This window comes from Populus trichocarpa, chromosome 1 (assembly GCF_000002775.5).
Source record: "Populus trichocarpa isolate Nisqually-1 chromosome 1, P.trichocarpa_v4.1, whole genome shotgun sequence".
In the NCBI taxonomy this organism is placed as follows: Eukaryota; Viridiplantae; Streptophyta; class Magnoliopsida; order Malpighiales; family Salicaceae; genus Populus; species Populus trichocarpa.
Genome location: NC_037285.2, coordinates 32,425,226 through 32,440,627, shown reverse-complemented (window position 1 = coordinate 32,440,627; position 15,402 = coordinate 32,425,226). Strand labels below are relative to the sequence as shown.

Genomic DNA, 15,402 nt, shown 5'->3' with positions numbered 1-15,402 from the left:
TTGTATCTCCGTAAGACCTCCTCGTCACCATCATTTGGTGCTGTCGAAAATATCTCCTCAATCTACTTAAGACATATGTTATCCTCCTTTTAATTCAGAATTAGAGGGTGTTAATTCAAGTGATTGCTCACATAAACCATCTTTGATGCCTGCATGTCTATATGATATTATATATACATAAGTTTTACCACTAGTAATGTATCTTTGTAAGCAAGGAAAAAGTCATCTTCAATTGTCATTATTTTCTTCATCAATAATTGCAAAAGCTAACAAGAATATTTTATTATTTGCATCAAAAGCAATTGCAATCAATAACTTTTCATTATATCACTCATATAATTGTATTTTATCAACACTGATAAATGGTCTACAATATTTGAAATTTTCAATACAAGGATCAAATGACCAAAAAACCATTATACTATCAAGATTTCCTTCGTAGGAACAATCAACAACTATTTCAAGATTTGATTCCTTTATTGCCACCAATAATCTAGGCAATTTTTCAAAAGATTCCTCATGTGAACCAAAAAGATGTTTAATAACCTTCTGTTTTACAACCCATACTTTGCATATGATATTTTATACTTGTAATGCAATTTTATTTCATCCCGTATACTTGCAACTGTTATTGAAAGATTATTCATTACAAGAATTGATATAACACTAGTAATAAATTTGCATCAAGTTGACAATGGTTTTTTTTGGACAAAAATCGAAACAAATGTGTGTGACCCTTTTAACTTTGCTATCTCAAATAAATATGATGTTTTATGATGTCCCCCACGCAAATACCACCACCCCATCCCTTCTTGTTGTCAAATATAGTATTATTTATCTTTTGCAACAAATCATCCGAAACTATTTCTACCTCTACCAACTAAATTTGAAGGACCAACAAAAGTTGAGACACACACAGATTTTGATTAACTACTCACATACAATATTATCATGTTCAAACCACTTTGAATAAAAAAAATCAATCATTTTCTTAAAACTATCATCGTACACAATCGGTACAGGATAAGATTGTTGTTTATAAATTTGATATCTCCAAGTTATTTCAACATCAATATCATTATAATTTCACTCAAGTCCATGCCAAATAGTTTTTTTTATTTCTTGCATCAATATCATTTACCTCAATTTTAAATGGCAAAATTCAATCAAATTCCCAAAATTTAATGTTAAAGCAAACTTAATTAAAAATTAAATATAATTCATGATATATTATCAATTGATATTTTTATGCTTAATTATATTAAATCAAACACAAATTAATATAATTAAAAAAAAACTATATTCGTCAACTTATCAACAATTCAATGAAACATGTAATTCGTGATGATTCAATGAAACATGTAATTCGTGATGATTCAACCGCATTTATGCTCTATTGTATGAATGCATATGTGTATTTAACTATATTATTAGTCAGTTCTAATAATATATCATTTTTAATTTGATAAAATATAAATTAAACGCAACACATAATTAAATGAAATAATTAATTTATAATTAACTTCAACTTAACCAAACCAAATAAAAATAATTAATAACAATATATTATATTTACCTTGGCTATAAAACTACAATAAAGGTTGATATTTACCTTGGTTAAAAAACAAAGGTTGAGGTGGTAAAACGGTAACAGCAAAGAAAAGTGCGACAAAATTAAACTACAATATTTTGCGCCAACTCTTGTTTTATTCCCTCTATTTTTTTTAGTTTACTATGCTCTAATTTAATTAAAAAAAAAACCAAAATTTTTAGTAGAATATAGAGATTTAACCAAAAAATCAAATATTTGATAAGAAAAAAAAAACACATTTCAAATCACAACCTTAATGTGCTAAAATTGTGATAACATTTGACTAGGTTCGAAAAAATAGATTTTAACAAAATTATAAATTTTTTTTTTATAATTAAATCTTTTTTAAAAAACTTTTTAAGTGAAACTCATACAAAAATATAATATTAATTAATTAACCAGTTACTTTTAAAATTATAATAAAAACATGTTAATTAAAAAAATAGTATCGAAAAATAACCTAACATATAGAGACTAGCTGTACTAGATGCAAGGTCTTTTACTTCAAGGCAAGCTATGGAATATGAAAACTTAACTTGAATCTTTTGAATATGTACCGCACACTACGTCTTAAACCAGTGAATTTTGTAATATTTTCCCTCATCTACAAGCAAAAAATTGCAAGTTTTGCACAGTACTCCACCATGCAAGCATTGGAAGACTCAAAAAACATCAAGCCATTACAGAGGGAGAGGGAGAGAGAGAGGGAGGGAGAGAGAGAGAGAGACGATTTTACTAAATAGCACTGTCAGTTTCTATATTCATCGTCTTCTTGACACTCATGGGCAACAATCATCTTCTAAGAAAGTGCCTTAACTAGCCAGCTATAGCTATTACCAGCCCTTCTTGAACACGCAACAACATCAGCTCATGAACATGAAACTACCTGGATACAACGGTAATCCAAAATAATATAAATAAGCACCATAATATACACCAAAAAGATATATCATACTTGATACCACTAAGTACTGAAAAACACTAAACCACCATAGATGGAGGAGCACTAGCAGCACTCTTGTTGCCGTCATGATGACCACCAAGCCCTGTCGCCAACTTCAAATCCAGCTCCACATTGCCGCCGCCACTAGTTCCTTTCCCCTCAAAATTACTAAACAAATGTGCCACGGAAGTAACAACTGCACACTTTCTACCACCATTACCAATCAATTTGTTGTTAGAATTATTAGTCCTCCTCTTCACTTCTGCATTGTTTAAACTTGAACTTGAGCATGCATTTGGGGGAGAAGGAGAAGAAGATATGGGAGGCAAGACAGGAGGAATTTCAAAGTTAGTTCTTGCTTTTGCACCTCTAAGTCTTCTAGCAGCAGCGTCATATGCACGCGCTGCCTCCTCCGCGGTGTCGAATGTTCCAAGCCAGTGGCGGCACCGCCCTATACGGTCTCTTATCTCAGCTGACCACCTCCCCCATGGCCTCTTTCTAACCCCTCTATAGGTCCTTTGCACTGGAACCCCATTATTAGCACAGTTTCTCTTAGCCCCCCTTTCGTGTTTTCTTTCTTTTGATCCGATACGCTTAGAAATCGAAGCAAAATCCGATGTTTCTGAATTCTTGGTATTGGTCGTGCCAAAAAGGACTTCTTGGCCAACAACAGCACCAATTCCATCAAGAACAGGTGGTGTTTCGGGTGGTTTCTTGATAAAACCGGGGAGGGAAACAATAGCCGAAATATCAGTCGAAACAGGAAAGTAAGCCGAGGGGTCGTAGTGATTAGAGGTAAATGGCGATGAAAATGAATTTTGGGGTTGTAAAAGAGATCCACAAAATGATGAATTTTCAGTTAGGAGCCTAAACATTTCCGATAAATGATATGTTTCGGGTTTAGGGAAGAACGGGATGGGGAGTAATTTTTGGTTATTCATGGTGGAAGAAAACAAGTCTTACGGCTAAGGAGGCCTGGGAGGGGTTTATATAAACGAGGCAAAAATAAAATAATTATTTATTGAAGAGATTGCATATTAAAAAAATAAAATTATTAAATTATTAACTATTGTTTATTTATTTATTTAAGGATTTAAAGAGATACGCTTGTCAAATTTGATGGACCGTAATCCGTCATATTTACAGGCTTGCCCTTCCTTGGCAGGAGGGATATCCTCATTTGAGTCATTTCAAATGTCAGAAATAACCCTATAGCTTGTTGGGAGGTCTCTGTTTTATAGATACATTTGCGGGGGTAAATCATAGTTATAAAATTAAGACATGGTAAGATTCGGGTGTGGAGGTTATTTATGAATAATTTAACTCAATTTTTTTTTTATATTAAAATGATATATTTTTATTTTTTTAAAAAATAAACAATATTATTTTAATAAAAATATCAATTCAAAATAAAACTCAAATATAATTAGCTTTTGAATTAATGAGCCATCAAATTCTTCCGTTAAGCTAAACCATGTTTTATACCTATGGTATAAATATTATAAGGTAATTCGCTGCTTTCAGCTATAACTATGCATTTATGCTAGTTTAATATTGTATTTGAAAGTATTTATTAATATAATATATTTGAGCATAATATTGATATAGTATATCAAAACTATATATTATATAAAATATATTTAAAAAATCATTAATTTTAATCCCTTTAGACTAAAAAAAATACATGATGATTTCTTTTCAATAAGGGTGATCATTTTTTTATTCGATTAAGTTTTTACCTATAAAAACAATAAAATCAAAAATTTATAAAATACCAAAATAAAACCGAAATCAGTTCAAACCGACTGGTTTTAGTTTGGTGTGGTTCGGTTATTATATATTAAAAACTGAAACCCAACCGACCGGTTTCGGTCCGGTTTTAGTTCGGTCCGGTTGTTTTATATTAAAAATAAAAAACTATATTGTTTTTTGGGTTTTTTTTGGACTTTCTGATGGGATTGGTTTCGGTTAGGTTTTTCGGTTAGATTTATTTTTAACTAAACCGGTTCCGTTCAGTTGAGTTTTTCGGTTTTAAGCTTATGAAATCGAGACCATACCAAACCGAATATTTTTTTAAATATTCTAATTAATTAATCAGTTTTTTCATGATTTAATTTTTTTAATTATTTTTTTATTAATTTTCTCAATTTAATAAGTTTATCAAATTTTTTTTTCTGACCCCTACTTTTTAAATGACTCACTCTACACCGAAGTCTAGAAATTGTGAAAGAAAAAGAGGGGGAGGACATAATGGTAAGTAGAAGAAAAACAGTGCAGGTTTGCACAGAACCTGATGATTTGATGGGTGGTATCAAGGGACGTGGTGGATGCATAGTATCGAGGTAGCTAGGTAGGGTGTATTCATTAATAGCCGTTGGATTACGTAAATCTTTTTTTAGCGTCACGTTGTCGTCAAAGACAAGATTGTTTGACTCCAATTAGTGCTTTAGCTTTTCCATAGATACAAACACACGATTGACGCAAAATCCACAAACCTAATTGCTTGGTTGGTTGTGGAGCCAAAGGACACCGAAGGAACCAAGAAGAGGGCATGTAAAAAACCAGGAAGAAAGGAGGATTTCCTGTACGATTTAGTCATGGGAATGGTTCATTGGCGTATGATGACATACGAATGGTCTTGATCATGTCAATCACTACTTCTTCTAGGTGGATTCCATTAGAGGTTCTCAATTTTTGCTTTGATTTTTTATTTTGTGGGTGGGGAAAATATCTTGATTAGACTGTAATCTCTTGGGGTCGTGCAAAAGAAATTCAATGGAGGGTTTGGAAGATCTTCTTCAAAATCGGAAGATCTCTAGGGTTAGACAATGATGGTTAATGTAAATCTTAGCAATCAATACTCTGATCACTTTATTATTGTTTATATCAAAAGAAAAGTGAAGCAGGTGCCCTCCCCCCTCTTTTATTTTTTTTAATTTTTAATTTTATTTTTAATTTTTTAATCAATTTTTAATCAGAGTCCAGTATGCATTTAAATCAATAAAATTAACTAAAACATATCAGGTCAATTCCCATATATAATTTAAAATTAAACCTAAATAAGAAAAGGATTCGAGTCTAAATGTTTTTTGTTATGTTAATTTCATCCTCAAACTTTTATTATTGATTAGCCGGATTATTTTTAGAAAGCTAAATCATTTAAATCATGTCAAAGAAACTCTCACACAATTTAATTTTAAACTCGAGTTAGGTAAAGAGTTGAGTTGAAAGGTTGTTTTGTTAATTTTATTATTTTTTTAAATTTTATCCTTGAATTTTTTTCACTTATTGGTCGGGTTATTTTTGGACTAGTTCACACTGAAACAATTCTCCAACAGTTTAATTTTAAATCTAAGCAAGGTTAGAGTTAGGTATAGAATTGCTTGTTGGATCCGCTTTAATAATAATATTAAATAATTTCTTACCGCATCAATGTTTTTTATTACATTAAAAAATGATTTTGCCCGAAAGAAACATGTATGCTAGTAGATCACTAAAAGTGGTTTTGCAGTGTGAGCATCCAAAATGTGACTGAATAAAACACAAAGCCTTGTTTTTATCTATTATAGATTTTAATTATTAAAATATTTATGTCTTTACACATAATTGTAGTTATTATTAAAAAAATTAATTTTTACTTTAACATTATACGGTAAAGATCCTTTCAGATAAAATAATGGTGTGATATGATTATAATATTTGTTTTTATTGGATAATACAGAACTAGCCTGCTGCCCGCGCCACGCCACACCCACAGATATTCATATTAATAAAAAAAACAAGAAAGAAAAAAAGAAAACGGAGCAGAGTAGTTTGACAATATAAACACAATTCACTGCAAAAACCATGCCTGAGCTTAGAAAATTAATTGTTAAGGAAGTAAATACAGATCAAAGGTGACTTTTTTAGCAGCCAATAGAAAGTCCATTGTGTAGATTTACAAAGTAATTTATGCATGAATGAGCAGCGAAAGTGTGACTGGTCTTAAAGAGCAGAATGAAGGTTATTACTTCTTGGAGAATAATATTAATAATTTTTAGAATATATTTTTAAAATTTAAGTTATTGGGTTGAGATGGTTCTTTGACATAGTATCAAATCCTTGATCACCAAGCAGTCACGAGTTCGAATCTCACCATCCTTATTTATTTGATAAAAATAAAGTACAAGGCAATGTGAGTCTGTACAAGTTTCAAGCCTAAAGGGCTTTTACTTGAAAATGTGTGTTAGAGAATAATATAAATCATATATTGGGGCCTCACCTAATAGCTTAAGTTATTGGGTTGAGATGGTTCTTTGATATGACTGTGTTAGAGAATAATATAAATTATATCTTGGGCTCTCACCTAATAGCTTAAATTATTGGGTTGAGATGGTTCTTTGATAAGGTATCAGAGCCTTGATGATTAAGTGGTCTCGAGTTCGAATCTCAAAATCCCCTGATAAAAATTAAGCACAAGGTAATGTGGATCTGTGTAAATTTCAAGTCTAAAAAACTTTCACTTGAGAAGATATGTTAAAAAATAATGTAAATTATATCATGAAATATCATCTAAAAATTTAAGTTATTGAGTTATTTTACATTACTAACCGTTGTAAAACATAAAGAAACTGGAAGAACGTTTTAGGCAAGGATTCAAGCATAGTAAAAAGGTGTGAAACAATAGTACTGGGAAGAAGACATGAAAGAAAAATAACTCTGCAATAGAAGCTAGAAAAAATAGGTTTAACCTTTCACTCAATGCACAGAAGGATTTCGGTGATTAATGTCTCTTTTAATATGAGCTGCAGTGAAAAGATGGTGATTCATTGCAAAAAATACGTCTCCAATGTGTTTGCACATGTGGAAATTCAAGCACGCTTGTACGGAGAAGCAGAGTGGGGAGAAAAAAAGGACAAATTGAATAACTATGATACAAAATAAACGACAAATTAACACATGAGTAAAAAGTTTTCATAAAATAGTATTATTTTGGATGTTATGGCTCCCAACTGCAGTATTTAATTATTATTTTGATTTAAAAACACCATATTTACAGCCACAACATGTAAATTAATGTAATTGAGAAAAACAATTATGAGGAATTCATGAATTATTAAAGGATATTTTAAATATTATTTTAATATATTTTTAAATTAGAATTGCTGCAGAGTCTCCTACATTCTTCGAATCAATCCAGCAACCACACCGACAAGTCGTAGCTGCATTAAATGTTTGTACAGTGAAGAATACCTATGACATCAGTATTCACACTCCACTGTAACCCATCAATTCTATACAGTTACCCTCTAATATAGGTGGCGAAGGACTTCACATCATTGCTCTTCTATTTATTCAAGTGCCGGCCGAGGGCTCTCCACAATATATAAACAGCTATGAACCTTTGCGTTTTATTCCTTCTTCTTTTTACCGACATTGTTTTCTCTGGTTAGGTGGCCGCGCTTCATCATATGTTAGCTTTTTATTTTTATAAAAATATATTATAATATTTAAAAATTAAAAATATCAAGTCCGACTATAACATTATACCCGACAATAATATTTATAAGATAAATAATAATATTTATAATATTAATACTATTAATAATAATAATAATAATATTTATAACATAAACAATATTGTTTTTTATCATAATATTTACAACACAAATAATAATATTTTTTCTAATAATACTTTTAATCATAATAAAAATAACAATATCTATAAGGCAAAGAATAATATTTAGAAATTTGAGACCCTAGAACCTTGAGTCCTAATCGCAGATCCAAGAGAATTGAATCCTAACACATGATCCATTACCTTGGATCCTCACAATGGACCCAAATGAATTGGGTTCGAGACCGGATCCAACATAATTGGATCCTGATGCGAGACTCATGAGAATTGGTTCCTACGCAAGACCAAACCCCTTGCCCTATTATGATTGTACCTCATTTTCATTTTTAATTGTCATAATGCATTATGATGATGATGATTCTTTTTATTTTGAAGAAGTGGATAAATTATTTGGTATGATTTATTTTATTGCATTTATAACACATTGGAAGTTCCTTAGTCAAATCTTTTTTGTAGTTTGAGAATATTTTCTTACCATGATTATTCCTTATGAAACTTTGATGAATACGACCAAGGTTGTTAAAATCGCGTTTTGACTCGTAAAATCGTATGATTTTACGAGTCAAAACATGCTTTACGTTTTGAATCGCTTGAAAAAATAGAAAAATGAGTGAAATCAGGTTGAAATCGGGTGAAATCGCAAAAATATGATGAAATCACGCAAAATCACGATTTCAGGACCGATTTTGCGATTGTGCCAAAATGATGCGCTGAAACAAAATTCCCCCCATGGTCCAGCTGTCAGGCGCCTATTGGCTGTGGAAATGCACAGTCACGCGAGTCACTCTTCACTGTCTTCAGTCTTCAGTTAACAAATCCCTAAAATCACAACTCACAAAATACTCTTTCTTTTCACAACTCACAAAATACTCGCCTGATACTCACAAATCCCTAATCGGCTAATCCCTAATCCCCTTATCTAATTAACCAACTGGGCACCGGTAACCACAAAAGCGGCGACGACGATCTCCATTCTCCACAAAAGCAGTCACGGTCCAGTCTTCACTCCTTCTCTTTCCTCAGTGCTCACGGTCACGGCTTCCTTTTCTGTTTATCGCGATTTTAACAGCGACGATGATCTCCTCAACAGCTCACGGCTTCGGGCTTCCTCTTCAATCTTCATTAACAGCGGCACGCCGATAACGATCTCCTTTCTTTCCCATCTTCAACAGCAGCAGGCGACATCAGGCCTCTTCACCAGCAGCCGTTCAACCATCATCATCAACGGCTCTTCACCATAAGTTCATTTTGCCTTCATCATCATCACCGCAGTAGTTGATTTTGCCCATGTAATAGATTTTTATTTTGCCCTGTTAACTGTTAGTCTGTTACCCTGTAATTATTAATTACAATTTTGATTTTGCCCGGTCCTGTAATTTGTATATGTATAATGTTGAATTGAATTGAATGGAATTGATCGGGTGAAAATTGGATGGACTGAATAGATCGGGTGAGAAAATTGTTGAATTGAATGCCACACTGCCACAGTATATATCTTGAGTGAATTAATAGTATTAATCGGGTGAAAATTGGACTGAAAACTGTTGAATTGGACTAAATTGAATGTCATTTCAGTATTATAGGACTGAATTAATTGAACTGAATTGAATTAAATTAATGGGGTGAAAATTGGACTAAAAAGTGTTGAATTGGACTGAATTTAATGCCATTTCAGTATTATAGGACTGAATTAATGGGGTGAAAATTGGATGGAAAATTGTTGAATTTGATTGAATTGAATGCCATTTCAGTATCATAGGACTGAATTAATTGGACTAAATTGAATTGAATTAATCGAGTGAAAATTGAAATCGTTAAATCATGTTTTTTGCTTTGTGGAGTGTGGTGTTGTGGGCTGTCCATTTATACTGTGGAATGATGGAATGATTTTAGGATTCCATTTCAGTATTATAGTTTTGTGAATTGTTATGTATAACAAAAAGTTAATTACAATCATAAAATGTTTGGATTGATTATAGAGCTGATTTGAGTTGATTCTTGAATTTTTATTTGAAGGATGAATTTTTTGTTAATGTATTTTAAAATTCTTTACGATTTTACGATCTTTTGCGATCCGAGTTTATATTACACTTTCCGTGCCGTGTCAAAATCGTGATTTTAACAACCTTGAATAAGACCTTTGCTAACACTGCTCCAATCCACAGTGCAATGAATATTGATGAACAAGACTTTCCCTACATACATGATTTAGCTTTATTGTAATATCTATTGTCATATTAAACTCTTTTTACTTATTTAGTCACAGAGAAAGGTTATTGGTGTTTGAAAATGTTATAGTAATTATTTTTTAAAGTGTTTTTCACTTAAAATATATCAAAATAATATATTTTTTAATTTTTTAAATATTAACATGTTAAAACGATATAAATATAATAATAAAAAAATTTTAAATAAAAAAATTAAATATTACCCGACCTCTATTTGAAATGCAGTAACAAGAAGACTTGTTTTACCGGTGTTATAATAAACATAACCATTGTTATAATAAGCATAACCATTGTTCTCCACTATCAATCACTTTAATTCAGCCATATAAAGAGTCATCTCATCATATATATATATATATATATATATATATATATATATATATATGTATATTCTCATCATATTATATTTCCCAACCTCATCAATATTATATACATGTATTTAGTTTCCAGTTCCATGCAGCCATTTCCTTCTCTTCCTAATTCTAGAAGGTTAATTAATTAATTATACCAATAGTTTATAGGGTAGGATAAGTATAAATTTTGCCCTTCAATTTTCAATTTGATCCCGTGTTTATCAAACATTACCTAATCAGGTTTAATTGGGCAGTAGGGTACGTATATAGTTGTGCATCCCCAACCCAACAATTGAGAAGGGGAAAAAAAATAAAACAGAGAAGAAGCAATGAGGTTGCAATGATTGGATCGAGATTTTGCTAGCTACAAAAAACACAACCTTGCTCCACCAGGGAAAAGAATCACACAACATGAAGAGAGGGAATGCCTTTTCCTTTTCCAATTTTCCTTTGTTAATCTCATTTATATCTTAGATCGAAAGCTATTTTTTCATCAGATAGTTGTGATTTTAACGTTCTTATGGCTTTTATGATGGCAAAATATGTACTTGCCGGTCTCTGGTTCATTACACTCATGTAATTCATTAGATTTTCTTGCTACACATCTTCAAGGATGGAAGGTCATAATTCTTTATTTTTTAGTTCAAGCATTCATTTGTGATCAAGCCCCCCATTTTATACTTATCTGAAAATAACCGTGAACTTTGATTTCAAGTATTGAAATTTAACCTAAACGTCATAGATATCAACTCGGACATATATATATATATATATATATATATATATATATATATATATCTATATATTAAAAGAATAATATAAATCGTATCCTGGGATCTCACCTAACAGCTTAAGTTATCAGGTTGAATTGGTTTTTTAACATGGTATCATAGCCTTGATGACTAAGTGGTCATGAGTTCGAATCTCACCATCCCTATTTATTTGATAAAAATTAAGCACAAGATAATGTAAGCCTGTGCAAGTTTCAAATCCAAAAGACTTTCATTTGAGAGGATGTGTTAGAGAATAAAAAAAATTATATTTTGAAATCTCATCTAATATAGTTTAAGTTATTGGGTTGAATTGGTTCTTTGATATTTTAAATAATTATTTTATCCATTGAATATTAGATAAGGTATAAATATTTCAAACCCACTATAAACTTTACCTAAATCTGATGCTAATATATATGTAAAATCACAAGTTTGGAAAGAAACCAAATTGGAATCGAATGAACACAATGCCATGCATCCTAGCCAGCCAGCACGTGAATAGTGATTTATCACAAACAAGGGACTTGGATTTTCCACTCTCATCTTCATGCAAAAAGGTACAAAGGAGCAGCCGCAAACAGAGAACATGGACACAACATCGGTTTACACAGGAAATAACAAGTGGCTCGTTCCATATATCAAATAGAGTTCTCCAAGTCTTGAAGTCAATCTTCTATTCTCGTGCTGTGTTTAATACTTACTCCCATGCAAAAAGCATCAAACAGAACTCTCTCTTGCACACAATCACGACTATATATATATATTGCTGCATTGGCCGATATATTGCGAGCTTGGCTTTATTTAGGGCATATATATTTCAATATATATAATAGAGCAAGTTAAATATTAACATGACCCTATTCTTTACATGTTACTGCGATATTTGAAGAAACATTCACTAGGAACAAAAAAGAATGTCGGTCTAAGTGACTAAAAACAGACTCTACAAGGGATATAGAGAAAGAGGGAGAATGTATTCCCAAGAAAAGCTTAGTGAAGCACGCGAATGTTTGTGTTTCAGTTCTTGGGACTCAAACCTTTCTCTATGCGAAGAGAGAAATGGACAATTTAACTTGGCATTTGGAGAAGAGAGAGCTGGGAGTGCGAAATCCCAAGAAGAATCAAGACAAAGAAAGTGTGCCATGATGATATCTTTATGATTTTTGTATTTGGCAGTGTTTATGTTTGTCCAAGTGATCTCTGCTCTCCTTCATTTGCTAGTTTCATGACTCGTGGAAAAGTGTAAAGTGCACAAAGACCACTGCATTTTTTTATGTGTGTTTTCTTTTGAGTCAATTCATGGAGCCACTTTTGAATGTTCTTCCATGGTTTTGCTCTCTTTTAGGGTTAATTATGTTTAGTATCCCTCTGTAATTAGGTTTTAATTGATCGAGTCCCTCCATTACTGATATAATTAACGAGGTCTCTGTACTGTATATTATTCTAATATTCAAGCTCCTGAATATGAGAGACCGCTTAAATCGATGACATGTCGCGTTGAAAGTGTGACACGTGTCCAATATTGATGAAAATAATAGTTTGATATATTAGAAAACCACTTTTCTTGATTATAATACAAGGAAGAAATAACAAAATATTTTTTTGGTTTTTTTATTAGTTTATGCTGAATTTGTTATTATTTTTTATAATTCTTGATTTTTTAATTAATATTTTATTTATTGACCACAAAAAAAAGTATTTTTTTAATTTCTTTGCTTTATTTTGAGAAAAATATTTATTTTTTCCTTCTTCAATGAAGAATAACATTATTGATTTATTGATGTTTAAACATGTTTGATTCTATTTGTGTATTTTTCAAAGACATGATTTTCTTAATGTATATTTTTTTTTCAAAATTTTAATTATTTTTCTTTCTGAATTTTTTGGACATGTGTTGTGCTCACAATATGACACGCCATAGAATTAACTTATCACTTAAATTAAGGGACTTGGATGTTAATAAAATAAATATAGTAAAGGGACTCCACTAGTAAAGGGATCTGACCAATCAAAACCCAACAGTAGAATTGCGTTTGACATAATTAACCCTTTCATAGGAATAGTAAGTTGAAGGAAAGATGAAGGGAAAGGTCAATTGTAGAATTGTTGTCATTGTAAAGATGAATTTTTGTTATTTTAAATAAACCGATAATATATGATGTGACTATATTTCAAAATATAATTCAAGATTGAATTCCACTCTTGCATAATTCGGAGAAATTAAAGAACTAATTAATAGGTTGCAGGGTGACATTGTGGTTATAGTTGTTTTTTAAAGTATTTTTCATGCTGAAATGCATTAAAATGATGTTTTTTTATTTTTTAAAAATAATTTTTGAGATTAGTGTATTAAAACGATTCAAAACACATAAAAAAAATTGAATTTTTTGAGGAACACAGCGTTACTAAACAAAATATGTTTTATTTCAAGAAAGAAAAAAAAGAAGTAGAGATGAGAATGAAAGTTCATCCACACTAATATTAATTAATTAAAAAAAAAACTAAAACCCCTAGAAAAATTACCGCAGCTCCACATTCAAAAACACTGTCAACTAGAATAATATAACAATAATTTTGTCTCACTAAAAAATACCTTAACATTTACTATTAAGAATAATATAACAATAATTTTCATGGTTTATTAAGCGCGCAACAACAAAAACTGAATTTTTTATTACGTCATCAAGCGATATCCTTCTAATTTTTCAAATAAAACACAATTAAAAATAAAAATAAAAACTGAATTTTTTTTAACTGGGTCGGACCCGGCAAAAACATAATTGAAATTGCGATCAAATTTCACAAATACTACGTCATCATGCGATATCCTTCTAATTTATGTAGTGTTATTAAATAATATTAAATACTAGTTTTTCGAGTAAAACACAATTTAAAAAAAAATTACCGGGTCGAACACGGTCCAATCAACAATTGAAACACTATTCACATGAATAGTACCCAGCTGAATTAATTCTCATGAGCACCGCTCATTTCAAGAGCAATGTTCATTTTTGAAATGAACAGTATCCAGTGAATTAATTCAACGATACTTCTTACGAACTAATAGTTTTAACAAGCCCCATATATATAAATACATTACTAAACATATTATTTATACAATTTACTTTAAAAATAATCACAACCACAACCGTATAAACAAACAGCTTTTAAGTACATCCATGGTAGCAGCAAATGGAGAAATTTCTCATGATTCGTTCCTTTACGATGGAATAATTTGTCAAAATGCTTCCAATGGACGCAACTTCTTTTTCCTTTTCTTTTGGCTTGATCTCTTTTGATTCCTATCCCATCCGTAGCTAGGAGAAGAAGTGGCCATGTTTTTGACATGACATTTATGTACCAATATTTTTTACTGTTTTCTTAGTACACATTAAAAAAAAACCTAAAATACATTTGAAGTTCTTTATCAATAATTAAATGATAAAATTACCCTTAAAATCTAAAAACTTTAAGGTTGATTTCAAGAGTGTTTTAGTTTTTTTATTCTATTTCTTTTTGTTATTTTTGGATTTAGTTAGGGGCTATTTGATAATTTTAAATAATTAAATATTATTAAAAAAATTATTAATGCGTGTAATTCACGCATCAGCGCATGACGGCTCCACACCATTCAAGTGGTGCGTATAGGGTTATTTGGTTACCAAAATCCTCCATCCACGACGGCATTAAAAGTAGTGAGTCGTTCTCTTTCTAGTGGTGTGACGCGTGCTAACATAGAAGGTTCGGTTAGGTTGCGGTGAAAGTTTTTCCTTTCCTCTCTCATGTCTTTGAAATTTATGTCGGCGCTTCCAAAAACATAATTATATCTTTTAAATTGTAATTTTATCGATTTTGGCCCTTCTTTTCCTTCTTTTTTTTTATTACTATTTTCTTCCA

At 31.0% G+C, this 15,402-nt stretch overlaps 1 protein-coding gene across 1 annotated transcript; it reads right to left on the bottom strand.

Moving 5' to 3' along the window:
• Positions 1-2,321: 2,321 nt before the first annotated feature.
• LOC7461675 (ethylene-responsive transcription factor ERF084) lies at positions 2,322-3,503 on the bottom strand. Its single transcript, XM_002300145.2, has one exon. It carries the CDS (start codon positions 3,473-3,475, stop codon positions 2,573-2,575), a length of 903 nt encoding a protein of 300 aa, XP_002300181.1. The 5' UTR covers positions 3,476-3,503; the 3' UTR covers positions 2,322-2,572.
• Positions 3,504-15,402: the final 11,899 nt, after the last annotated feature.